This window comes from Carcharodon carcharias, chromosome 11 (genome assembly GCF_017639515.1).
Source record: "Carcharodon carcharias isolate sCarCar2 chromosome 11, sCarCar2.pri, whole genome shotgun sequence".
NCBI lineage: Eukaryota > Metazoa > Chordata > Chondrichthyes > Lamniformes > Lamnidae > Carcharodon > Carcharodon carcharias.
Genome location: NC_054477.1, coordinates 8,426,702 through 8,451,895, shown reverse-complemented (window position 1 = coordinate 8,451,895; position 25,194 = coordinate 8,426,702). Strand labels below are relative to the sequence as shown.

General features: G+C 48.8%; 1 protein-coding gene across 5 annotated transcripts in view; it reads right to left on the bottom strand.

Moving 5' to 3' along the window:
* LOC121284386 (arf-GAP with Rho-GAP domain, ANK repeat and PH domain-containing protein 1-like) overlaps positions 1-25,194 on the bottom strand; it is a 225,971-nt gene that overhangs the window by 112,775 nt on the left and 88,002 nt on the right. For all 5 annotated transcript variants that reach the window (XM_041199816.1, XM_041199818.1, XM_041199817.1 and 2 more), the window contains exons 7-13: positions 20,014-20,134; positions 18,970-19,184; positions 15,575-15,681; positions 15,238-15,437; positions 13,033-13,118; positions 9,776-9,958; positions 2,844-3,018 (exon numbers count right to left, since the gene is read on the bottom strand). In XM_041199816.1, the coding sequence (XP_041055750.1) occupies positions 2,844-3,018; positions 9,776-9,958; positions 13,033-13,118; positions 15,238-15,437; positions 15,575-15,681; positions 18,970-19,184; positions 20,014-20,134 (1,087 nt within the window). The remainder of the gene's footprint in view (positions 1-2,843; positions 3,019-9,775; positions 9,959-13,032; positions 13,119-15,237; positions 15,438-15,574; positions 15,682-18,969; positions 19,185-20,013; positions 20,135-25,194) is intronic.

The window sequence follows — 25,194 nt, the reverse complement described above, 5'->3', positions numbered from 1 at the left end:
GTCTCATGGCATCAGGTCAAGCATGGACAAGGGAACCTACTGCTGATTACCACGTAGCGCCCTCCCTCAGCTGATGAATCAGTGCTCCTCCATGTTAAACATCACTTGGAGGAAGCACTGAGGGTGGAAAAATGCACTCGGGGTGGGGGACTTCATTGTCTATCACCAACAGTGGCTCGGTAGCACCACTACTGACCAAGCCACTGATCCTCAATGAAGGGGAGTCCAGCACACCAGTGCAAAAGATAAGGCTGAAGCTAGAAGTGGATGATCCATCTCGGCCTCCTCCAGAGGTCCCCAGCACCACAGAAGTCTTCAGCCAATTCGATTCACTCCACATGATATCAAGAAATGGCTGAAGGCACTGGATACTGCAAAGACTATGGGCCCTGACAATATTCCGGCAATAGTACTGAAGATTTGTGCTCCAGAACTTGCCGTGCCCCTAGCCAAGCTGTTCCAGTACAGCTACAACACTGGCATCTACCCAGCTATGTGGAAAATTGCCCAGGTATGTCCTGTACACAAAAAGCAGGACAAATCCAACCCGGCCAATTACCGCCCCATCAGTTTACTCTCGATCATCAGTAAAGTGATGGAAGGGGTCATCAACATCAAATGGCACTTACTTAGCAATAACCTGCTCACTGACACTCAGTTTGGTTCCACCAGGGCCACTCAGCTCCTGACCTCATTACAGCCTTGGTTCAAACATGGACAAAAGTGCTGAACTCCCAAGGTGAGGTGAGAGTGACTGCCCTTGACGTCAAGGCAGCATTTGACCAAATGTGGCATCAAGGAGCCCTAGCAAAACTGGAGTCAATGGGAATCACGGGGAAAACTCTCCACTGGTTGGAGTCATACCCAGCACAAAGCAAAGGTGGTTGTGGTTGTTGGAGGTCAGTCATCTCAGTTCCAGGACATCACTGCAGGAGTTCCTCAGGGTAGTGTCCTTGGCCCAACCATCTTCAGCTGCTTCATCAATGACCTTCCTTCCATCATAAGGTCAGAAGTGGGGATGTTCGCTGATGATTGCACAATGTTCAGCACCATTCACAACTCCTCAGATACTGAAACAGTCCATGTCCAAATGCAGCAAGACCTGGACAATATCCAGGCTTGGGCTGACAAATGGCAAGTAACATTCACACCACACAAGTGCCAGGCAATGACCATCTCCAACAAGAGAGAATCCAACCATTGCCCCCTTGACATTCCATGACATTACCATCACTGAATCCTCCACTATCAACATCCTGGGAATTACCATTGACAAGAATCTGAATTGGGCCAGTCAAATAAATATTGTGGCTACAAGAGCAGGTCAAAGGTTAGGAATCCTGCAGCGAGTAACTCACCTCCTAACTTCCCAAGGCTTGTCCACCATCTACAAGGCACAAGTCCGGAGTGTGATGGAACACTCCCCACTTGCCTGGATGAGTGCAGCTCCCACAACACAAGAAGCTTGACACCATCAAGGTCAAAGCAGCCCGCTAGATTGGCACCCGATCCCCAAACATTCACTCCCTCCACCACCAACGCACAGTAGCAGCAGTGTGTGTACCATCTACAAGATGCACTGCAGGAATTCACCAAGGCTCCTTAGACAGCACCTTCCAAACACACAACCACTACCATCTAGAAGGACAAGGGCAACAGGTAGATGGGAACACCACCACCTGGAAGTTCCCCTCCAAACCACTCACCATCCTGACTTGGAAATATATCACCATTCCTTCACTGTCGCTGGGTCAAAATCCTGGAACTCCCTCCCTAACAGCACTGTGGGTGTACCTACACCACATGGACTGCAGCGGTTCAAGAAGGCAGCTCACCACCACCTTCTCAAGGGCAATTAGGGATGGGCAATAAATGCTGGTCCAGCCAGCAAAACCCATATCCCATGAGAGAATAAAAAAAATCTGTGCCTTCTGGTTCTCAATTCTTCCACCAATGGAAACAGTTTCTTCCTATCTACTCTGTCCAGGCCCCTCATGATCAGAATTTCTCTCTTTTTTTTCATCAAGGGAGCTCTGGATTTGTGTGGCCTACCTTTCCCTTTTTGATGGAGTATTTTGAGTACCTCTATCATATCTCCTCTCAGCCTTCTCTTCTCCAAGGAAAATAGTCCCAACTTCTCCAATCTATCTCCGTAACTGAAGTTCCTCATCCCTGAACCCATTCTCGTGAATCTTTCCTGCACTCTTGCCGATGCCTTCTTATCATTCCTAAAGTGTGGTACCCAGGACTGGACACAATACTCCAGCTGAGGCTGAACTGGTGTCTTATAACAGTTCACCATAACCACTTACAAGACCTAATGACATCTAGCAACATATAAAATAATGGTAAAAAGGTAACTATCATAGAATGATGGCCATTCAGCCCACCTTGCATGTGCTGGCCCTTGGAAAGAGCTATCCAATTAGTCCTGCTCCCTCTGCTGTTTCCCCATAGCCCTACAATCTTCCCCTTCAACTCTTCATCCAATTCCCTTCTGAAAGTTCCTATTGAATCTGCTCCCACTGCCCGTTCAGATCACAACAACGCGCTGTGTAAAAAAATTCCCCTCGTCACCACCCACCCACCTTTTTGCCAATTGCCTTAAAATTCACTCCAATGTGGATAAATTATGCTAAAATTCTACTTGGTTAGAAAACACCTCTGGACATTTCTGGTCTCCACATTATAAAAAGGATAATGGTGACATTGCAGAAGGTGGAAAAAAGATTTACAAAGATGATACCAGAATTAAAGAGGTTATACTTTGTTGGCGAAGATTTTACAGGCTAGCAAAGCACAATGACCCACTGGGGGTGGGGCTGAGGGGTTTTCGGGCTCACCTGAGTTTTTGTTTTGGTTGAGGAACTCCACCTGGAGACTCTGGCCCGCGTGCTGGGCCAGGGTGACAGGAGAGGGGAGGGCAGGGTCACCTGAGAAACAGCTAACGTCGGCCCCGCAGAATACCAGCGACATGGTCTCCTCCAGATCACTGGTGACCACAGCCGCACACAGAGCCTGCAAAGATAAACCAGTGTTCCTTCATGGCGAAGTTCAGTGCTTCAAACAATGAGACTCCCCCCCACCACCACCACCAGCACCACCAACACCACCAACACCACCACCACCACCACCCCACTCCACTCAGGCCTAGACACAGTACGGTCACCCACTCCGGCTGGATGTATACCTTGGGGAGGGGGGGGGGTTGGATCATCACCTCCAGTCCCCTCTTCCACACTCCTACCATTGGCCCATCAATCATCTTCCCTTGCCCAATCAGAAAGCAAATAGACGCATCATTGAATTACCTGGAAAAACTCAGCAGGTCTGGCAGCATCGGCGGAGAAGAAAAGAGTTGACGTTTCGAGTCCTCGTGACCCTTCGACAGAACTTGAGTTCACTCAAGTTCTGTCGAAGGGTCATGAGGACTCGAAACGTCAACTCTTTTCTTCTCCGCCAATGCTGCCAGACCTGCTGAGTTTTTCCAGGTAATTCTGTTTTTGTTTTGGATTTCCAGCATCCGCAGTTTTTTTGTTTTTAGACTCATCATTGCTCAGTTGGATGATCCTTGATCAACAGTCAAACAGCCCTTTTTGACCAATCTCCAATAGTGGAAAAGCATTGAGAGATAATTAAAATGCCAAAGGCCTGATGGCTTTTCACTCCAGTGCCTCTTTGCTCCCAGCAGTGTCCTGAACGTTAACCTTCAGTCCCTGGGGACGCCGGGGCAATCCTGGAGGAGTTGGCAGGCCCATACCAGCCAGTCTGTTCTTCCTACTCAAACTGATAGCACCCCGCCCCCGCCTGCCCCCACCCCCTGCGGGTTAAACGCAGGCTCCTTGGCCACAAACTCGCCCCCACAGTATCGTCACCAACAAACCGGAGAAATGCTCAAGGAAGGAAGCACCTGTGTTACCCAGAGGGGAGGAGAAAGGAGCCGAGGGCTTCTAATTTCTTTAAAATTGGGAAATTATACTGAAATATACACACGCAAGAGAAGTGATTGGATTGTACATTGGAAGAAAGTGATTTCCTCAATTGCTGGTCTGGACCATATCAGTTCCCTTGTGAACCATTTGACCAATTAATACCTACCATACTGTCAATTCCCAGCTTTGCTGTGCTACACTCTCCCTCTCAGTATTCCCAGGATATCCTAAATTCCACACCCACCCCCCACCCCAACCCCGGACACGGCATTCCCTCTGGTCTTTCCCTCTGGTCTTTCCCTCTGGTCTTTCCCTCTGGTCTTTCCCTCTGGTCTTTCCCTCTGGTCAGTCCCCCTGGTCAGTCCCCCTGGTCAGTCCCTCTGGTCTTTCCCTCTGGTCATTCCCTCTGGTCATTCCCTCTGGTCTTTCTGACTATCCTCAGAATTCTCTCATCCTCCCATTCCCTCATTCCCTCTGGTCTTTCTGACTATCCTCTGAGTTCTCTCATCCTCCCCCTCTCTCGGAGAGTCATGAAAGATATCAGCTCAACCCTCGGGGACGATTCTGGGACTGGAAGCAGATAGGTTTTAAACTGAAAAGGGGGAAGAGGACTCGTGTTTCTGGAACAGCCTTCCAGGATGACCAGATGTCTCAAAGCACTGCTTGAAGCGTAGTCACTGTTGCTGTAGTGCAGGAGACTTGACAACCAATTCACGCACAGCAAGCTCCCACAAACAGCCATGCAATAAAAATGACCAGATCATCTGTTGTGATGTTCATTGAGGGATAAATATTGACCAGGACACTAGGGAGAGTCCCCCTGCTCTTCTTTGGAATAGTGGCCATGGAATCTTTTACACAAGAACACAAGAAATAGGAGTAGGAGTAGGCCATTCGGCCCATCGAGCCTGCTGCGCCATTCAATATGACCATGGCTGATCTTGGGCTTCAACTCAACTCTCCCACCCAATCCCCATATCGCTTAATTCTCTCAGGTACCAACATTCTGTCTATTCCAGCCCTGAATATATTCAATGATGGAGCATCCACAACCCTCTGGGGTAGAGAATTCCAACGTTTCACATCCCTTAACTCAGCCTTACTCAGCCTCTCTTCATAGAACAGCCCCCTCAACCCAGGGACCAACTTAATGAACCTTCACTGTACCAACTCCAATACAAGTATACCCTTCCTTAAATATGGAGACCAAAACTGCGCACAGTATTCCAGCTAAGAGGACAGAAAACAACACCTTTGAGAGTGCAGCACTCCCTCAGTACTGACCCTCCGACAGTGAAGCAATTCTGCAGTACAGACCTTCTGACAGTGCAGCACTCCCTCAGTACTGACCCTCCGACAGCGCAGCACTCCCTCAGTACTGACCCTGCGACAGCGCAGCACTCCCTCAGTACTGACCCTGCGACAGGGCAGCACTCCCTCATTACTGACCCTGCGACAGTGCAGCACTCCCTCAGTACTGACCCTGCGACAGTGCAGCACTCCCTCATTACTGACCCTGCGACAGTGCAGCATTCCCTCATTACTGACCCTCTGACAGTGCAGCACTCACTCAGTACTGACCCTCTGACAGTGCAGCACTCCCTCAGTACTGACACTCCGACAGTGCAGCACTCCCTCAGTACTGACCATCCGACAGTGCAGCACTCCCTCAGTACTGACACTCCGACAGTGCAGCACACCCTCAGTACTGACCTTGCGACAGTGCAGCACTCCCTCAGTACTGAACCTCTGACAATGCAGCACTCCCTCAGTACTGACCCTCTGACAGTGCAACACCCCCTCAGTACTGATCCTCCGACAGTGCAGCACTCCCTCAGTACTGACACTCTGACAGTGCAGCACTCCCTCAGTACTGACACTCTGACAGTGCAGCACTCCCTCAGTACTGACCCTCTGAAAGTGCAGCACTACCTCAGTACTAACCCTCTGACAGTGCAGCACTCCCTCAGTACTGACCCTCTGACAGTGCAGCTCTCCCTCAGTACTGACCCTCCGACAGTGCAGCACTCCCTCAGTACTGACCCTCTGAAAGTGCAGCACTCCCTCAGTACTGACCCTCTGAAAGTGCAGCACTCCCTCAGTACTGACCCTCTGACAGTGCAGCACTCCCTCAGTACTGAACCTCTGACAGTGCAGCACTCCGTCAGTACTGACCCTCTGACAGTGCAGCACTCCCACAGTACTGACCCTCTGACAGTGCAGCACTCCCTCAGTACTGACCCTGCGACAGTGCAGCACTCCCTCACTACTGACCCTGCGACAGTGCAGCACTCCCTCACTACTGACCCTCCGACAGTGCAGCACTCCCTCAGTACTGACCCTGCGACAGTGCAGCACTCCCTCAGTACTGACCCTCCGACAGTGCAGCATTCCCTCAGTACTGACCCTGCGACAGTGCAGCACTCCCTCAGTACTGAACCTGCGACAGTACAGCACTCCCTCAGTACTGACCCTGCGACAGTGCAGCACTCCCTCAGTATTGACCCTCTGACAGTGCAGCACTCCCTCAGTACTGACCCTCTGACAGTGCAGCACTCTCTCAGTACTGACCCTCCGACAGCGCAGCACACCTTCAGTACTGACCCTCTGACAGTGCAGCACTCCCTCAGTACTGAACCTGCAACAGTACAGCACTCCCTCAGTACTGACCCTGCGACAGTGCAGCACTCCATCAGTACTGACCCTGCAACAGTGCAGCACTCCCTCAGTACTGACCCTCCGACAGTGCAGCACTCCCTCAGTACTGACCCTCTGACAGTGCAGCACTCCCTCAGTACTGACCCTCTGACAGTGCAGCACTCCCTCAGTACTGACCCTCTGACATTGCAGCACTCTCTCAGTACTGACCCTCTGACAGTGCAGCACTCCCTCAGTACTGACCCTCTGACAGTGCAGCGCTCCCACAGTACTGACCCTCTGACAGTGCAGCACTCCCTCAGTACTGACCCTGCGACAGTGCAGCATATCTGCAGTACAGACCTTCTGAAGGTGCAGCACTCCCTCAGTACTGACCCTGCAACAGTGCAGCACTCCCTCACTACTGACCCTCCGACAGTGCAGCACTCCCTCATTACTGACCCTCCGAAAGTGCAGCACTCCCTCACTACTGACCCTGCGACAGTGCAGCACTCCCTCACTACTGACCCTGCGACAGTGCAGCACTCCCTCAGTACCGAACCTGCGACAGTACAGCACTCCCTCAGTACTGACCCTGCGACAGTGCAGCACTCCCTCAGTACTGACCCTCTGACAGTGCAGCACTCCCTCAGTACTGACCCTCTGACAGTGCAGCACTCCCACAGTACTGACCCTCCGACAGTGCAGCACTCCCTCAGTACTGACCCTCTGACAGTGCAGCACTCCCTCAGTACTGAACCTGCGACAGTACAGCACTCCCTCAGTACTGACCCTGCAACAGTGCAGCACTCCCTCAGTACTGACCGTCTGACAGTACAGCACTCCCTCAGTACTGACCCTGCGACAGTGCAGTACTCCCTCAGTACTGACCCTCTGACAGTGCAGCACTCCCACAGTACTGACCCTCTGACAGTGCAGCACTCCCTCAGTACTGACCCTCTGACAGTGCAGCACTCCCTCACTACTGACCCTGCGACAGTGCAGCACTCCATCACTACTGACCCTCCGACAGTGCAGCACTCCATCACTACTGACCCTCCGACAGTGCAGCACTCCCTCAGTACTGACCCTGCGACAGTGCAGCACTCCCTCAGTACTGAGCCTGCGACAGTGCAGCACTCCCTCAGTACTGACCCTCTGACAGTGCAGCACTCCCTCAGTACTGACCCTCCGACAGTGCAGCACTCCCTCAGTACTGACCATCTGACAGTGCAACACTCCCTCAGTACTGACCCTCTGACAGTGCAGCACTCCCTCAGTACTGACCCTGCAACAGTGCAGCACTCCCTCAGTACTGACCCTCTGACAGTGCAGCGCTCCCACAGTACTGACCCTCCGACAGTGCAGCGCTCCCTCAGTACTGACCCTCCGACAGTGCAGCATTTCTGCAGTACAGACCTTCTGACAGTGCAGCACTCCCTCAGTACTGACCCTCTGACAGTGCAGCATTCCCTCAGTACTGATCCTCTGACAGTGCAGCGCTCCCTCAGTACTGACCCTCCGACAGTGCAGCACTCCCTCAGTACTGACCCTCTGACAGTGCAGCACTCCCTCAGTACTGACCCTGCAACAGTGCAGCACTCCCTCAGTACTGACCCTGCGACAGTGCAGCACTCCCTCAGTACTGACCCTCTGACAGTGCAGCACTCCCTCAGTACTGACCCTCTGACAGTGCAGCACTCCCTCAGTACTGACCCTCTGACAGTGCAGCACTCCCTCAGTACTGACCCTGAGACAGTGCAGCACTCCCTCAGTACCGACCCTGCGACAGTGCAGCACTCCCTCAGTACTGATCCTCTGACAATGCAGCGCTCCCTCAGTACTGACCCTCTGACAGTGCGGCGCTCCCTCAGTACTGACCCTCTGACAGTGCAGCACTCCCTCAGTACTGACCCTCTGAAAGTGCAGCACTCCCTCAGTACTGACCCTCTGACAGTGCAGCACTCCCTCAGTACTGACCCTGCGACAGTGTTTTACCAGCATCCAAAGGGGCAATGTGCTTTTAGGCTTGTTTTTCCAATTCCTGATCACTGTTTCATACGCTCGGCTGCCTTGGGCTGGTCAAAGACCAAACATACATTTCACCAGAATATAATCAATGGTCAGAGAATATAGGTGAACAAATATCTCAGATGGTATCTGTCCCCGAGGATGGAACTGATAAGCAATGTAGGAATGGCCAACAGACACTTGAATATTTTAGCCATTGTTCCGAGTCTGGAACAACAGGATTCAGGAACGTGAAATTCCCGATGCAGGATGTACAATGTAATAATCCAGGAGTGCCGTCGGGAACCAAGATGATGACAGGTTTGGACAAGATGGCCAAAGAAAAAGCTGTTCCCATTCGCTGATGGGATAAGGATGCGGGGGGACAGGGATTTAAGGTTTTGGGTGAGAGTGCAGGTGCAGGGGGGTTGTGAGGAAGAAACTTTCTTACCCAGCGTGTGGCAAGGACTGGCAACTCACCGCCCAGGAGGATGGTGGAAGCGGAGACTATGAATGATTTCAAAAGGAAATTGGATGGGCACATGAGGGGACGAAGCCTGCAGGGATACGGGGGTAAAATGAGGGAATGGGACTGACTGGAATGGTCCACAGAGAGCTAGCATGGACTCTATGGGCCTAATGGCCTCCTCCTGCACTGTGAATGAACTTATAACAAAACCTGACTCGGGGGGAGTCCCATCACCAATCTTGAGACAGGAGGATCCCTGGGATGGGTCCCAAGATCCCTTTTACCCATTACCTGGTCCCCAAGCTGGTCGTGTCTAATAGAATCACAGAATCACACAGTGCAGAAGAGGCCCTTCGGCCCATCGAGTCTGCACCGACACTGTGAGAAACACCTGACCTACCTACCTAATCCCATTTACCAGCACTTGGCCCATAGCCTTGAATGTTATGACGGTACCAAGTGCTCATCCAGGTACTTTTTAAAGGATGTGAGGCAACCCGCTTCCACCACCCTCCCAGGCAGTGCATTCCAGACCGTCACCACCCTCTGGGTAAAAAACCTTTTCCTCACATCCCCCCTAAACCTCCTGCCCCTCACCTTGAACTTTTGCCCCCTCTTGACTGACCCTCCAACTCAGGGGAACAGCTGCTCCCTATCCACCCTGTCCATGCCCCTCAGAATCGTGTCCACCTCGATCAGGTCCCAAGCGTCTTCACCCATCCATTACCTTGTTCAGTTCCTCCTGATTCCCGAACAGTAGGTGGTATCTGCGGTACTTCCCCTCCCTGAACTTGGCGCTGATGAACCGTTTGCGCTCCTGACTGCTGCTTGCTTCATTGATGGCCTCGCTCGGTGGGACATTGGCTGCCCAAAACTGGTTGGCTTTCTGATTATTGATGCATTGAAACATCTGTGGAAGGAGGGACAGGACAGGATAGAGTGAGTCCCGATGCTCACCCACAACAATCCAAACTCAAACCCCTGGCCACCTGGCATCTTCTGCAGCCAATCTCAAATGTCCCCAATTAACACATTCCATAATTTAACCTTATATCGGAAACACAATAACCTCCCAACAAAAACAGGGCAAATCACTCCGGACACCACACACACACCGAATGATTTAAATCACTCTGGACACCACACACACACACACACATACACCGAAGCTACGATTTATTTACAAGAATCAAAAAACGCAGGATATTAAAAAAAAACGAGCTTGCATTTATATATCACCAGTCACATCCTCGACTATCAAATTCAACTACTACTGAAATCTTTGGGTAAATACAGCAGGCAGTTCCCACACAGCAACATCCCACAAATAGCACTAAAATGAAATTATTCTTCGTTGCTTGGTTATTAGATGAGGAAGGTGTGTCAGTCCAGGAGACAGGGCAGAAACCCCCTGCTCTTCCCAGTGAGCAGCTCTGGGATCCTTTAGGTTCACCAGCGAAGGAGGATGGGGCCTAGATTTAACATTTCACTCAAACTACGGCACCTCTGACAGTGCAACTCTCCCTCAGTACTGACCCTCTGACAGTGCAGCACTCCCTCAGTACTGACCCTCTGACAGTGCAGCACTCCCTCAGTACTGACCCTCTGACGGTGCAGCACTCCCTCAGTACTGACCCTCTGATGGTGCAGCACTCCCTCAGTACTGACCCTCTGACAATGCAGCACTCCCTCAGTACTGACCCTCTGATGGTGCAGCGCTCCCTCAGGCTGTGTAGTGAGCCCTCAGTGTTGCACTGTAGTGACAGACAGTTGGATGTGAGTCTTGCTTGCTTGTTACATTCAGCCTGGGCATGTGAGGGTAAATTTTCACCTTCTACCTGGAGCAGGCTCGAGGGGCTGAATGGCCTACTCCTGCCCCTGTATGCTGTGGTCGTCCCAACGTCACAAACGGGGCATTGCTGATCGGTTGCCCAACTGGAAAATGTTCTCTTCTCACCTCCATTAATGACAAACCAAAAATCTCTTCCATTGTCTGAATGGGCAGTAGAGGAGGCCATTCAGCCCATCGAGCCTGTTCTGCCACCATTCAATGAGATCATAGCTTACCTGTGACCTAACTCCATATCCCCACCTCGACCCTGGTTAACCAAAACCCATCAATGTCAGTTCTCAAATTAACAATCGACCTTGTGGGGAGAGAGTTCCAAACCTCCACCACCCTTTGTGTGGAGAAGCGTTTCTTAAAATCACTCCTGAAAGGTTTTAGACTCCGCCAACCAGCAGAAATTGTTTCTCTCGATCTGCCCCTCGACCAATCAGAACTTGCCCTTGTTTGGAGGGCACTTGAGAGTCAACCATATTGCTGCGAGTCTGGAGTCACATGTCGGCCAGACGGTTTCCTTCTGGTTAATGATCATCATTAGACTTTTAATACCAGGTTTTCAATTTGACTCAAATTCCACCATCTGCCATAGCGGGGTTCGAACCCGGGTCCCCGGAGGGTTATCCGGGGTCTCTGGATTACGAGTCCAATGACAATACCGCTTCGCCACCACCTCCCCCATACAGCACAAGGTTGTTGCTCCCCCTGACATTGGTGTCCTTGCAATTGTCCTGATGAGTGCAAGATGAAAAAGCTTCAACGCAATGTCTTTTCTCAGCAACACTCGAGTCCTGTACTAAAAACGACGGCTTCTAAATCCTGAGGAATACAACCCGGATTTGTTTAACCTCTCCTTGTAATTTAACCCTCAGAGTGCAGCTATCAATCATTTGGATGAATCCACTGCACTCCCCGCCTAGACCAATGACAGGGATCTTTCAGGGCCCCAGGGCGCAGGGGCCACGAAAAATCCAGTGGGATGGTTTTGGGTGGGACACGTCTATTGGCTTCCAGGGTTTTACCAGTGGCAGGGAAGGTGGCTATTCGGCCATGGGGGGGAAGGGGGGGGTGATGGGATTTGCCCCCATTGCTGAATGGGGCGGCTATGGTCCTATAAAATCCCAGCCAGTATATCCTTCCGAAGGTGCAGTGCCCGGAGCTGGTCGCTGTCGCTCCAGGTGTGGTCTAATGTGCACACACCAAGGTAGGATTGTTTCCCTTTTTTTTTGTTACACACAGCAGAGGGGCATAGGAGGAGGCCATTCAGCCCCTCGAGCCTGTTCTTTTAGAACCCGCTGCCTGAAAGGGTGGTGCAAGCAAATTCAAAAGGGAATTGGATAAATACTTGATGGGGGACAATTTATAGGGCCAAGGAGAAAGAGCAGGTGGGGAGTGGAACTAATTGGTCGCCTCCTTCAAAATACAGATGACACCGTCACAATGGGCTGAATGGCCTCCCTCTGTGCTGTAAGATTCGATGATTCTAAATATTTAGCATAAAACCGAGAAACACCAACACAAGGCACCAAGTAGCCTTCCAACAGAGGCAGAGACAAAATCCTCTGATGTTTATTAATTCCAGTTCTATAGTTGACCAGGATTGGTTCAATCTCTCCAAGTCACCCGGACATGGTGAGCCTCAGGATGTGTCCTACTCCTTGTTCAAAGTGCACAAAAATAAGCGACACGGGCTTGATTGGCACCCCATCCATAAACATTCACTCCCCGCCCCACCACCGACGCACAGTAGCAGCAGTGCGTGTACCATCTACAAGATGCACTGCAGCAACTCACCAAGGCTCCTTAGACAGCACCTTCCAAACCTGCGACCACTACCAACTAGAGGGACAAGGGGCAGCAGATACATGGGAACACCACTGCTTGCAAGTTCCCCTCCAAGCCACTCACCATCCTGACTTGGAAATATATCGGCTGTTCCTTCACTGTCGCTGGGTAAAAATCCTGGAACTCCCTCCCTAACAGCACTGTGGGTGTACCTACACCACAAGGACTGCGGCGGTTCAATAAGGCAGCTCACCACCACCTTCTCAAGGGGTAATTAGGGATGGGCAATAAATGCTGGGCCTAGCCAGTGAGGCTCGCATCTCACGAATGAAAGAAAATGATTTATTTCAATATACCTTAATCATCCGCTCAGTCCAGACTTTCTTGTCCATCTTCAGACTCCGTATTTTTGAAATCCCTGGACCCAGGGCTCGATGTTCTCCTGAGGAATGAGGAATTGGAATGTCCTCCATTAACAGGTTGATCCATTTACACCCTGACACCTGCATTCCTATCGTGTTGAAATTGAGCTTTACCATACTGCACCCTGTTCTAACCGCATCCTCACTCTCTAACATCCTCAAAACTAGGACACTTGGAGTCAGGGTTCAAAATTAAGGGGTCGCCCATTTAAGACAGGGATTGAGGAGAAATATTCTCTCTCCGAGGGTCATGAGTCTTTAGAACTCTCTTCCTCAAAAGAGGCAGTGGAAGCAGAGTCTCTGAATGTTTTTAAGGCAGAGCGAGATAGCTTCTTCATTAACAAGGGGGTGAAAGGTTAACAGGCGTCAGGGGGAGGTTGCAATCTGATCAGCCAAGATCTTATTGAATGGCGGAGCAGACTCGAGGGGCCGAGTGGCCTCTTCCTGCTCCTAATTCGTATGTTCATATGTTCGCATGTTCAATGCTCACATGTTCACTGACTCTGAGCTCTGTGCACCCACCAATCGACATGCTTCAAAACAAGAAAGATAGAAACTGAATTTCTCTAGCGCCTTTCACTACTTTGGGATATCTCAAAACACTTTACAGCCAATGAAGTACATTTGAAGTTTTGCACCATAGGAAACTCAGCCAATTAGCGTGCAGCAAGCTCCCCCCAAAACAGCAACGTGATAATGACCAGATCATCTGGTTTTATTGATGTGGATTGAAGGATATATATTGACCAGGACACCAGGCACAACTTCAAACATTGACCACACCTCATGGGATGTAAAGCATTTTGGCATATCCTGAAGTCACCAAAGGTGCTATGGAAATGCAGGTCATTTTTTTTCTTTTACATCCGACAGAAGAAGCACGGCCCCAGCACTGGCCCTCCGACAGTACAGCCCTCCGACAGTACAGCACTCCCTCAGTACTGACCCTCCGACAGTGCAGCACTCCCTCAGTACTGACCCTCCGACAGTGCAGCACTCCCTCAGTACTGACCCTCTGACAGTGCAGCACTCCCTCAGTACTGACCCTCTGACAGTGCAGCACTCCCTCAGTACTGACCCTCTGACAGTGCAGCACTCCCTCAGTACTGACCCTCTGACAGTGCAGCACTCCCTCAGTACTGACCCTCTGACAGTGCAGCACTCTCTCAGTACTGACCCTCTGACAGTGCAGCACTCCCTCAGTACTGACCCTCTGACAGTGCAGCACTCCTTCAGTACTGACCCTCTGACAGTGCAGCACTCCCTCAGTACTGACCCTCTGACAGTGCAGCACTCCCTCAGTACTGACCCTCTGACAGTGCGGCACTCCCTCAGTACTGACCCTCTGACAGTGCGGCACTCCCTCAGTACTGACCCTCTGACAGTGCAGCACTCCCTCAGTACTGACCCTCCGACAGTGCAGCACTCCCTCAGTACTGACCCTCTGACAGTGCAGCACTCCCTCAGTACTGACCCTCTGACAGTGCAGCACTCCCTCAGTACTGACCCTCTGACAGTGCAGCACTCCCTCAGTACTGACCCTCTGACAGTGCAGCACTCCCTCAGTACTGACCCTCTGACTGTGCAGCACTCCCTCAGTACTGACCCTCTGACAGTGCAGCACTCTCTCAGTACTGACCCTCTGACAGTGCAGCACTCCCTCAGTACTGACCCTCTGACAGTGCAGCACTCCCTCAGTACTGACCCTCTGACAGTGCAGCACTCTCTCAGTACTGACCCTCTGACAGTGCAGCACTCCCTCAGTACTGACCCTCTGACAGTGCAGCACTCCCTCAGTACTGACCCTCTGACAGTGCAGCACTCCCTCAGTACTGACCCTCCGACAGTGCAGCATTCCCTCAGTACTGACCCTCTGACTGTGCTGCACTCCCTCAGTCCTGCACAAGGAGTGTCGCCTGGATCTTCCCCTGAAGCCTCTGGAGTGAGACTCCAACCCATGGACGGCTGACTCAACAGGCAGGAGAATTACCAGCTGCCGACAGCATTCTAGCAAATTCAGATTCCACCCTGGGAAGGCCAGTCACTCGCCAGTCTGGAACCCGTCTCCCTATGACTGTCGCCTATGCGGGTCACTTGTTAAAAGGGAATTTGTGTGTTTGCCGCTTCTAAATTGACTACCTGCACATTTCTTGCAGACCACCAGGCACAGGTTGACAGAGGCCCACTCAGGTTTGGCAGTCCCACAGTCGGCACAGTGAGTGTTCGACTCGACTGCCCAGATCTGCTCAGCAACCTCATAGTTGGACAGAGCTTCAGCGGTGGATTCTCGCAGTGCTTCAACCCACTCCTCCTTCTCACTGTCCGTGTCCGCTACAAAGCTGAGAAGCGAGAGGGGGGAAAAAAAAACACAGCACGTTATACGATTAAAGAAAAAAAACCAACCTGCATTTCTATAGCACCTTTCAGACGGAGGGGGGAGGGGCGAGTGGTGGGGGCTCCTGGTGAGCCAACGTACCTGAAGGTTTTGTAAGGAGTTGTCAGGTCAAATCCTCGCCTGTCCGCGTCCTTCACTGTCGCAACATTCATCTCCACTGAGGTGATGCCGATCCCCACTCTGTAATCCTGAGGGTCAAAGTTACCATCGCATCAATCACAATATCACAGCTGGCCAGTCACAGAGGACATCATCAGGGCGGCTTCAGGGGCAGAGGAGGGAGGGAGGGAGCAATGGAATGAGAGAGCTGAAGGGAAGGAGGGAGGGAGGGAGGGAGGGAGCAATGGAACGAGAGAGCGGAAGGGAAGGAGGGAGGGAGGGAGGGAGGGAGGGAGGGAGATCGAGGCTGTGAGGAGAACATGAGAACCTGAGAAATAGGAGCAGGAGGAGGACCACGTCTCCCCTCGAGCCTGCTCCACCATTCAGTACGTTCATCAGCTTCATTCAACTCCACTTCCCCACCCAAGACCATAAGACATAGGAGCAGAAATTAGGCCATTCGGCCCATCGAGTCTGCTCTGCCATTCAATCATGGCTGATAAGTTTCTCAACCCCATTCTCCCGCCTTCTCCCCGTAACCTTTGACCCCCTTACCAACAAGAACCTATCTATCTCAGTCTTAAATACACTCAATGACCTGGCCTCCACAGCCTTCTGTGGCAATGAATTCCATAGATTCACCACTCTCTGGCTAAAGAAGTTTCTCCTCATCTCTGTTCTAAAAGGTCTTCCCTTTACTCTGAAGCTGTGCTCTCGGGTCCTAGTCTCAAGAGTAGAGAGAGACCAGGGGAGGGGGCGAGAGAGAGAGGGGAGGTTGGGAGATAGGGAGATGGAAGGGAGGGAGGGAGGGAGGGAGGGTGGGAGGAAGGGATGGAAAAATGGAGGAGTGGGGAGAGGGGAAGGTGCAAGGGGTTGAAAGAGCTGGGGAGTGAGGAAGGGAGTGAGAGAATGAGTGAGGGAGGGAGCGAGCAAGGGAGGAAGTGAGGGAGGGAGCGAAGGGAAGATGTAGGGAGGGAGGGAGAGAAAGGGAGAGCATGAGTGTGAGGTAGGCTCCATGAACCAACCCCTGAATTTGGGATATTTATAAGCTTTACATCACTGCACCTTGGGTAGGGCCAGAGTCTCCAAGGATTTACCCTTGCCTGCTCAAAACAGAGATGGACTAGTCATCCAAAGACCCAGGGTGATCCATGGGGCACATGAGTTGAAATCCCACCACTTCAGCCGGTAGAATTTAAATCTACTTAATAAATCTGGAACTGAATGTCACCAGATTGGTAACCTAGAGAACCAAGGTAATATGCTAGGGACACAGGTTCAAATCCCACCACAGTAATAAAAAAGAAACAGTAATTTAAAGCTAGTCTCAGTAATGTGACCAAGAAACCATTGTAAAAACCCACCTGGTTCACTAATGCCCTTTAGGGAAGGAAATCTGCCATCCTTACCTGCTCTGGCCTACATGTGACTCCAGACCCACAGCAACGTGGTTGACGCTTAACTGCCCCCTGAAATGGCCGAGCCAGACACTCAGTTCAAGGGCAATTAGGGATGGACAACAAACACTGGCCTTGCCAGCGACAGCCACATCCCATGATAGAATAAAAACTGGCATTTCAGTAATAAACACCAGATATCAGGAATAAACTAGAAACAAATAAAACTGTATTCATGTAGCACCTCATCACATCCTCACAACATTCTAAAGAAATCTCAGTAGAAATTGACGTGTCAAGTATCTTGTTGTCAGTTACTTTGCGTTACAACAATCTCCCATACAGCAGCAAGCAAATGAATAGCAAGACAATCTGTCTCTGGTACACTTGGGAGAGCTCCCCTGATCTCTTGTGAATAGGGATCTTTTACCCACTCAAAAGTGGGGAGACTGAGCCTTGGTCTAATGACTCATGTGGAGGGCGGCCCACCTGGCAGTGCGGCACTCCCTCAGCGCTGCACTGGGAAGTCAGCTTGTCTGAAAGGGATTTGAACCCACAATTTTCTGACTCAAAGGGGAGAGTGTTATCCACCAAGGATGGATGCAAATTCATAGGAAATAGAAAATCGGAGCAGGAGTAAATCATTTGACCCTTCGAACCTGCTCCACCATTCAATATGATCATGGCTGATCCTCTATCTTGATGCCGTACTCCCGCTCTCTCCCCATACCCCTTGATGACTTTAGAGTCTAGAAATCTATCTATTTCCTTCTTAAATATATTCAGTGACTTGGCCCCCACAGCCTCTGTGGTAGAGAATTCCACAGGTTCACCAGCCTCTGAGTGAAGACGTTTCTCCTCATCTCAGTCCTAAATGGTCTACACTGTATCCTCAGACCGTGACCCCTTGTTCTAGACCCCCCCACCCCCAGCCAGAGGAAACATCATCCCTACATCCAGTCTGTCCAGCCCTGTCAGAATTTTAGATATTTCAATGAGATCCCCTCTCATTCTTCTAAACTCCAGTGAATACAGGACTAGTCGGCCCAATCTCTCCTCATATGACAATCCTGCCATCCCAGGAGTCAGTCCAGTGAAGCTTCGCTGCACTCCCTCTTTGGCAAGTATACCCTTTCATAAGTAAGGAGACCAAAACTGCACACACTACTCCAGGTGTAGTCTCACCAGGGTCCTGTACAGCTGCAGTAAGACATCCTTGCTCCTGTACTCAAGTCCTCTCACAATGAAGGCCAATATACCATTTGCCTTCCTAACTGCTTGCTGCACCTGCATGCTTGCTTTCAGTGATTGGTGTACAAGGACACCCAGGTCCTTTTGTACATCAACATTTCCCAATCTATCACCATTGAAATAATACTCTGCCATTCTGTTTTTCCTACCAAAGTGGGTAACTTCACACTTATCCACATTATACTGCATCTGCCATGTATTTGCCCACTCGCTCAACCTGTCTAAATCATCTTGAAGCCTCTTAACATCCTCCTCATCGCTCACATTCCCACCAAGTTTGGTGTCGTCAGCAAACTTGGAAACATTACATCTGGTTCCCTCATCCAAATCATTGATATATATATAGTGAATAGCTGGGGCCCAAGCACTAATCCCTGCAGTACCCCACTAGTCACCATCTGCTACTCCAAAAAAAAGACCCGTTTATTCCTACTCTCTGTTTCCTGTCCGCTAACCAATTCTCAATCCATCATAACTTTCAAAAGGGAATTGGATAAAAACTTGAGAAAGAAAACTCTGCAGGGCTATGGGGAAAGAGCAAGGGCAGTGGGTCTAATGGAATAGCTCTTTCAAAGAGCCAGCAAAGGTATGATGGACTGAATGGCCTCCTTCTGTGCAGAATCATTCTATGTTACAATGGGACAATTAACAGTAAAATAATGTAAATTGTAGTATCCTCTGCTTCTTAGCAACTCCATGTGTAGCTGAAGAGAGCCAGAAATTGCTTACCTCATCATTCTTATATAGCCACACCTTGTCTCCGCGGATGGACACATAAACTTTATGCCGCGAGGTTCGGATCTCCAGGTAGCCGGATTTCTCCCCTGTGTCCGAGACGCTATCCCTTAAGAAATAATCTGAAACATGAGCTGCCTGCAGCTCCCTCCTCTCTCTCTTCTCCTCCACAGTCTGCTGGATCACACGAACCCAATCGTTCCTTTCTCCTACAACAGACAAAATACCAAAAAAGGACATCAGCTCAATCCTCTGTCTCCAATACCCCAGGCCCCTCCTTCTCTCTCTCTCTCTGCCCTTCATTCCTTTCCTTCTCTTCCTCTCCTCGACTCCCTTTCTTTCTTTCTCTCTCGTGTCGCTTTCTCTCTCCCCTTTCTCTCTCTTGTGTCTCTTTCTCTCTCTCTGCCTCTTGTGTCTCTTTCTCTCTCTCTCATGTCTCTTTCTCTCTCTTTCATGTCTCTCGTGTCTCTTTCTCTCTCTCTCTCTCCCTCTTGTCTCTTTCTCTCTCTCTCTCTCCCTCTTGTCTCTTTCTCTCTCTCTCTCCCTCTTGTCTCTTTCTCTCTCTCTCTCCCTCTTGTCTCTTTCTCTCTCTCTCCCTCTTGTCTCTTTTTCTCTCTCTCCCTCTTGTCTCTTTTTCTCTCTCTCCCTCTTGTCTCTTTTTCTCTCTTCCTCTCATATCTCTTTCTCTCTCTCTCCCTCTTGTCTCTTTCTCTCTCTCTCCCTCATCTCTTTCTCTCTCTCTCTCTCCCTCGTCTCTTTCTCTCTCTCTCTCCCTCTTGTCTCTTTCTCTCTCTCTCTCTCTCCCTCTTGTCTCTTTCTCTCTCTCTCTCTCGTGTCTCTTACTCTCTCTCTCCTTCTCGTGTCTGATTTCCCCCTCCTACAGAACCCACTGGGTAACTATAGTGTCATCCACATGTAGTCCGAGTGGACACCAGGTCAGAGGGCAAACCCTGGACATTCCCAATCCATCCACCTTGACACTCCTCCCTGAAAAGTCGACTGAAATCCCACTACATCCCAGAATCCTTTGGTACTCACCATCACTTTCTGCCCGGAACACAAAGGTTCGGTTCGATGTAATCACCTCAAACTTCTGGTCACCAACACATGAAACTTGGGAAATGGATTTGACGGAGATAACGCGTTTGGAATAAACTTCCTGGAAACCAGAGGATAAGGAAAAGGGAAACATCAGCTGTAATATTATTAAAAGATGGGACATGGTAAACTGAAGCCAAATGTTGCATCCCCAGGGATGAGGAACTTCAGTTATGTGGATAGATTGGGACTGTTTTCCTTAGAGAAGAGAAGGTTGAGAGGAGGTTGGATAGAGGTATTCAAAGTCATGAGGGATCTGGACAGAGTCGATAAGGAGAAACTGTTCCCGTTGGTGAAAGGATTGAGAAAAAATAAGAAATAGAGGCAGCAGAAGGCCTTTCAGCCCATCAAACCTGCTCCACCGTTCAATAAGATCATGGCTGATCTGATTGTGTCCTCAACTCCACTTTCCTACCCATCTCCTGTAACCTTTGATTCACTCGTCGATCAATAATCTGTCTAACTCGGCCTTAAACATATTCACTGCTCGCTGGGGGAGAGAATTCTGCAGACTTACAATCCTCCTCTTATCTCAACCTCTTCATCTCCGTCTTAAATGGGAGGTCTCTCATTTTTAAACTATGCACCACCCCCCCCCTCCAATTCTAGACTCTCCCACAAGGAGAAAATCCTCTCAGCATCCATTCTGTCAAGTCCCCTCAGTGTTTATATGTCTCAATAAGATCATCTCTCATTCTTCTAAATTCCAATGAGTATCGGCCAATCCAGTTGAACCTTTCCTCATAAAATAATCCTTTCATCCCAGGAACCTGTTGAGCGAACTTTCCCTGAACTGCTTCCAATGCAATTACATCCTTTCTTAGATGAGGAGACCAAAACTGTACACAGTGCTCCAAATGTGGTCTAACTAAGGCCCCATCCAGCTGCAGGGACACTTACCTACTTCCATACTCAATTTCACTTGCAATAAAGGCCAATATTCCATTTGCCTTCCTAATCACTTGCTATGGCTTTGATTCATGTACCAGGACACCCAGATCCCTCTGTACCTCAGAGTTCCGCCATCTCTCTCCATTCAAATCATAAACTGGTTTTCCAGCCTTCCTGACAAAGTTGACCAAATTGACATTTTCCCACATTGTACTCCATCTGCCAAACCGTTGCCCACTCACTTAACCTGCCTATATCCCTTTGCAGACTCTTTACCTCCTCTTGACAATTTACTTTCCTATTTATCTTGGCATCATCAGAAAATTTAGCTACCAGGCATTTGTGACCCCTTCATCCAAGTCATTGATGTAGATTGTGACTAGTTGAGGCCCCAGCGCTGATCCCTGTGGCACACCACTTGTCACATCCTGCCAACCCGAGAAAGACCCATTTATGCCTACTCTCTGCTTCCTGTTCACTAACCAATCCTCTATCCATGCTAATATCTTACCCCCTACACCATGAGCTCTTATTTTGTGTAGTAACCTTTAATGTGAAATGTCTTGTCAAAATCCAAATACAGCACATCCTAGGGAGGCAGGGTCCCCTTTATCCACCCTGCTCAAAGAACTCTAAGAAATTAGTCAAACACGGTTTCCTTTTCACAAAACCATGCTGACTCTGCCTGATTGTGGCCTGATTTGCTAAATGTCCAGCTACAATCTCCTTAATAATGGATTCCAGCAATTTCCCAATGACAGATGTTAGGCTATCTGGCCCATTATTTCCTGATTTCTGTCTCCCTCCTTTCTTGAATGGAGGTGTTATATCAGCGATTTTCCAATCCACTGGGAACGTTCCAGAATCTAGGGAATTTTGGAAGATTACAACCAATGCATCTCTATCTGTGCAGCCACTTCCTGGAAGACCTTAAAATTGCAGGCCATCAAGTCCAGGAGACTTGTCAGCATTTAGATCCAATAGTTTTCTCGGTACCTTTATCATAATGATTGGGTTTGTGTTAACTTGCTCCCTCTCTTTTACTTCTTGATTTTCAAATATTCTTGTTATGTTATTTGTGTATTTTACACTGAAGATGGACACAAAATACCTGTTCAACACTTACACTATGTTTCCCATTATTAATTTCCCCATTTCTCACTCTCTAAGGGACCAACACTTTACTTGTGATACACTATTTTCCTTCTTAAAGTACTTGTAGAAACTGTTACTATCTGTTTCTATATTTCTAGCTAGCTTTGCTCATACTCTAATCTCTTCATCATTATTTCTTTGTCATTATTTAGAAACATAGAGACTATGAGCAAGAGTAGGCCATTCAGCCCTTCGAGCCTGCTCCGCCACTCAACATGATCATGGCTGATCCTCTATCTCAACGCCAAATTCCCACTTTCTCTCCAGACCCCTGAATGCCCCTAATATCCAAAAATTTATCAATTTCTTTCCTGAATATACTCAGTGACATCCACAACCTTCTGCAGTAGAGAATTCCACAGGTTGACCACCCTCAGAGTGAATGAATTTATCCTTATCTCAGTCCTAAATGGCCTGTCCTGTATCCTGAGACTGTGGCCTTTGTTCTAGACTCCCCAACCAGGGGAAACATCCTCCCTGCATCCAGTCTGTCCGACCCTGTTAGAATTTTATACATTTCAATCAGATCCCCTCTCATTCTTCTAAACTCTGGTGAATACAGGCCCAGTCAAACTAATCCCTCCTCATACGACAGTCCTGCCACCCCCAGTATCAGCCTAGTGAACCTTTGCTGCACTCCCTCTATGGCAAGTATATCCTTTCTTAGGTAGGGAGACCAAAACTGCACACAATACTCCAGGTTTGGTCGCACCAAGGCCTTGTATAACTGCAGTAAGACATCCCTACTTCTGAACTCAAATCCTCTTGCAATGAAGGCCAACATACCATTTGCCTTCCTAATTACTTGCTGCACCTCCCTGTTTACTTTCATTGACTGGTGTACAAGGACACCCAGATCCCTTTGTACATCCACATTTCCCAATATATCACCATTTAAATAATACTCTGCCTTTCTGTTTTTCACACCGAAGTGTATAACTTCACATTTATCCACATTATACTGCATCTGCCATGTGTTTGCCCACACGCACAACTTGTCTAAATCGCCCTGAAGCCTCCTTACATCCTCCTCACAACCCCACCCAGTTTTGTGTCATCAATAAACTTGGAAATATTGCATTTGGTTCCCTCATCCAAGTCATTTATATATATCGTGAATAGCTGGGGCCAAGCACTGATCCCTGCGGTACACCAATAATCACCGCCTGCCATCCTGAAAAAGACCTATTTATTCCCACTCTCTGTTTCCGGTCTGTCAACCAGTTCTCAATCTGTGCCAGTATATGACCCCCGATCCCATGTGCTTTAATTTTGCCCACTAGCCTCTTATGTGGAACCTTATTAAAAGCCTTCTTGAAATCCAAATACGCCACATCCACTGGTTCTCCCTTTTCTATTCTACTAGTTACATCCTCAAAAAACTCCAGTAGATTAGTTAAGCATGATTTCCCTTTCATAAACCCATGCTGACTTTGTCTAATCCCGTTAATGCTTTCCAAGTGTTCTGTTACTGAGTCTTTTATAATAGACTCTAGCATTTTCCCCACAACTGATGTTAGGCTAACTGGTCTGTAATTCTTTGTTTTTTCTCTCTCTCCTTTTGTAAATAGTGGGGTTACATTTGCTGATTTCTAAAACCTGTCCAATCTTCTGACCTCTTTGCAGTATTGTATGCTTTTTCTTTCATTTTGATACTATCCTTATCTTCCTTAGTTAACCATGGATGTTGCATCCCTCTCAGGGTCTGTCTCTCCCACTGAATATATCTTTGCTGAGAGTTATGAAATATCTCCTTTAACATCTGCCATTGCTTCTCTACTGTCCTGCCCCTTAACCTATTTGCCCAGTTCACTTTAGCCAATTCTGACCTCATACCCTTGTAATTGCCTTTATTTAGGTTTAAAAGACTACTCTTAGACCCACACTTCTCACTTTCAAGCTGAATATGAAATTCTATCATGATATGGTCACTGTTGCCTAGAAACTCCTTTACTGTGTGGTCATTCATTAATCCCGTCTCACTGCATATTACCAGGTCTAGAATAGTCTGCTCCCTTGCTTGGCACTAGAACATAATGATCAAAGAAATTGTCCATAATACACTCTACAAACTCATCTTCCAGGCTAACTTTGCCAATCTGATTCGTCCAATCAACATAAAGTTTAAAATCACCCTTCTTACAATATACATTACCCTACAGTGTGGTTCTGTTAGGGAGCCTGTAAACTACTCCCACAACTAACTTTTTACCTTTGCTATTTCTTATCTCTACTCAAACAGATTCTACATCTTGATCCCTCACTACTGTACTAATGTTATCTTTAATTAACAAAACTATCCCAATGCCTTTTCCTAGTTTCCTGTCCTTCTGAAATACTATATACTTTGGAATATTTAGGTCCCAGCCTTGGTCACCTTGCAATCATGTCTCTGAAATAGCTAACAGGTCATACATATTTATCTCTATCATATTTATCTCTATCAGGTCATACATATTTATCTCTATCATATTTATCTCTATCAGGTCATACATATTTATCTCTACTTGTGCTATCAATTCACCTGTTTTGTTACAAATGCCATGTGCATTCAGATACAGAGCCTTTAATTCTGATTTTTTAACCATTCTTGCAAACCCTGGCCTTATCTGTTAGCACACTCTTGGGTATATATACTCTGCCTCTTCCTACCACACCCTGGTTATCATTACCCATGTCGCTACCATGATCTATCACCTTGCCCTTTCTCTTAATTTTACTACATTTCCTCTCATGTGATCCTCACCCCCCCACTAGTTAGTTTTTAAAACCCTTGCTAACAGAGGGCTTGAAGGTAATTGGCAAAAGAAGCAATGGCAGCAAGAGGAAAAACTCTTTTATGTACAAACGCAAGAGACAAGAGCAGGTGTAGAACCATACAGCCCGTTGACCCTGCTCCACCATTCAATACAATAAAGCTTTCTTGGACTTCATCTCTGAGAGACCAGAAATCTGTCTATCCCAACCTTAGATGTTTTCAACAATGGAGCATCCACAACCCTCTGGGGTGGAGAATTCTAAAGATTCACAATTCTTCCAGTGAAGTAATTTCTCATCTCAGTCCTAAATGATCGG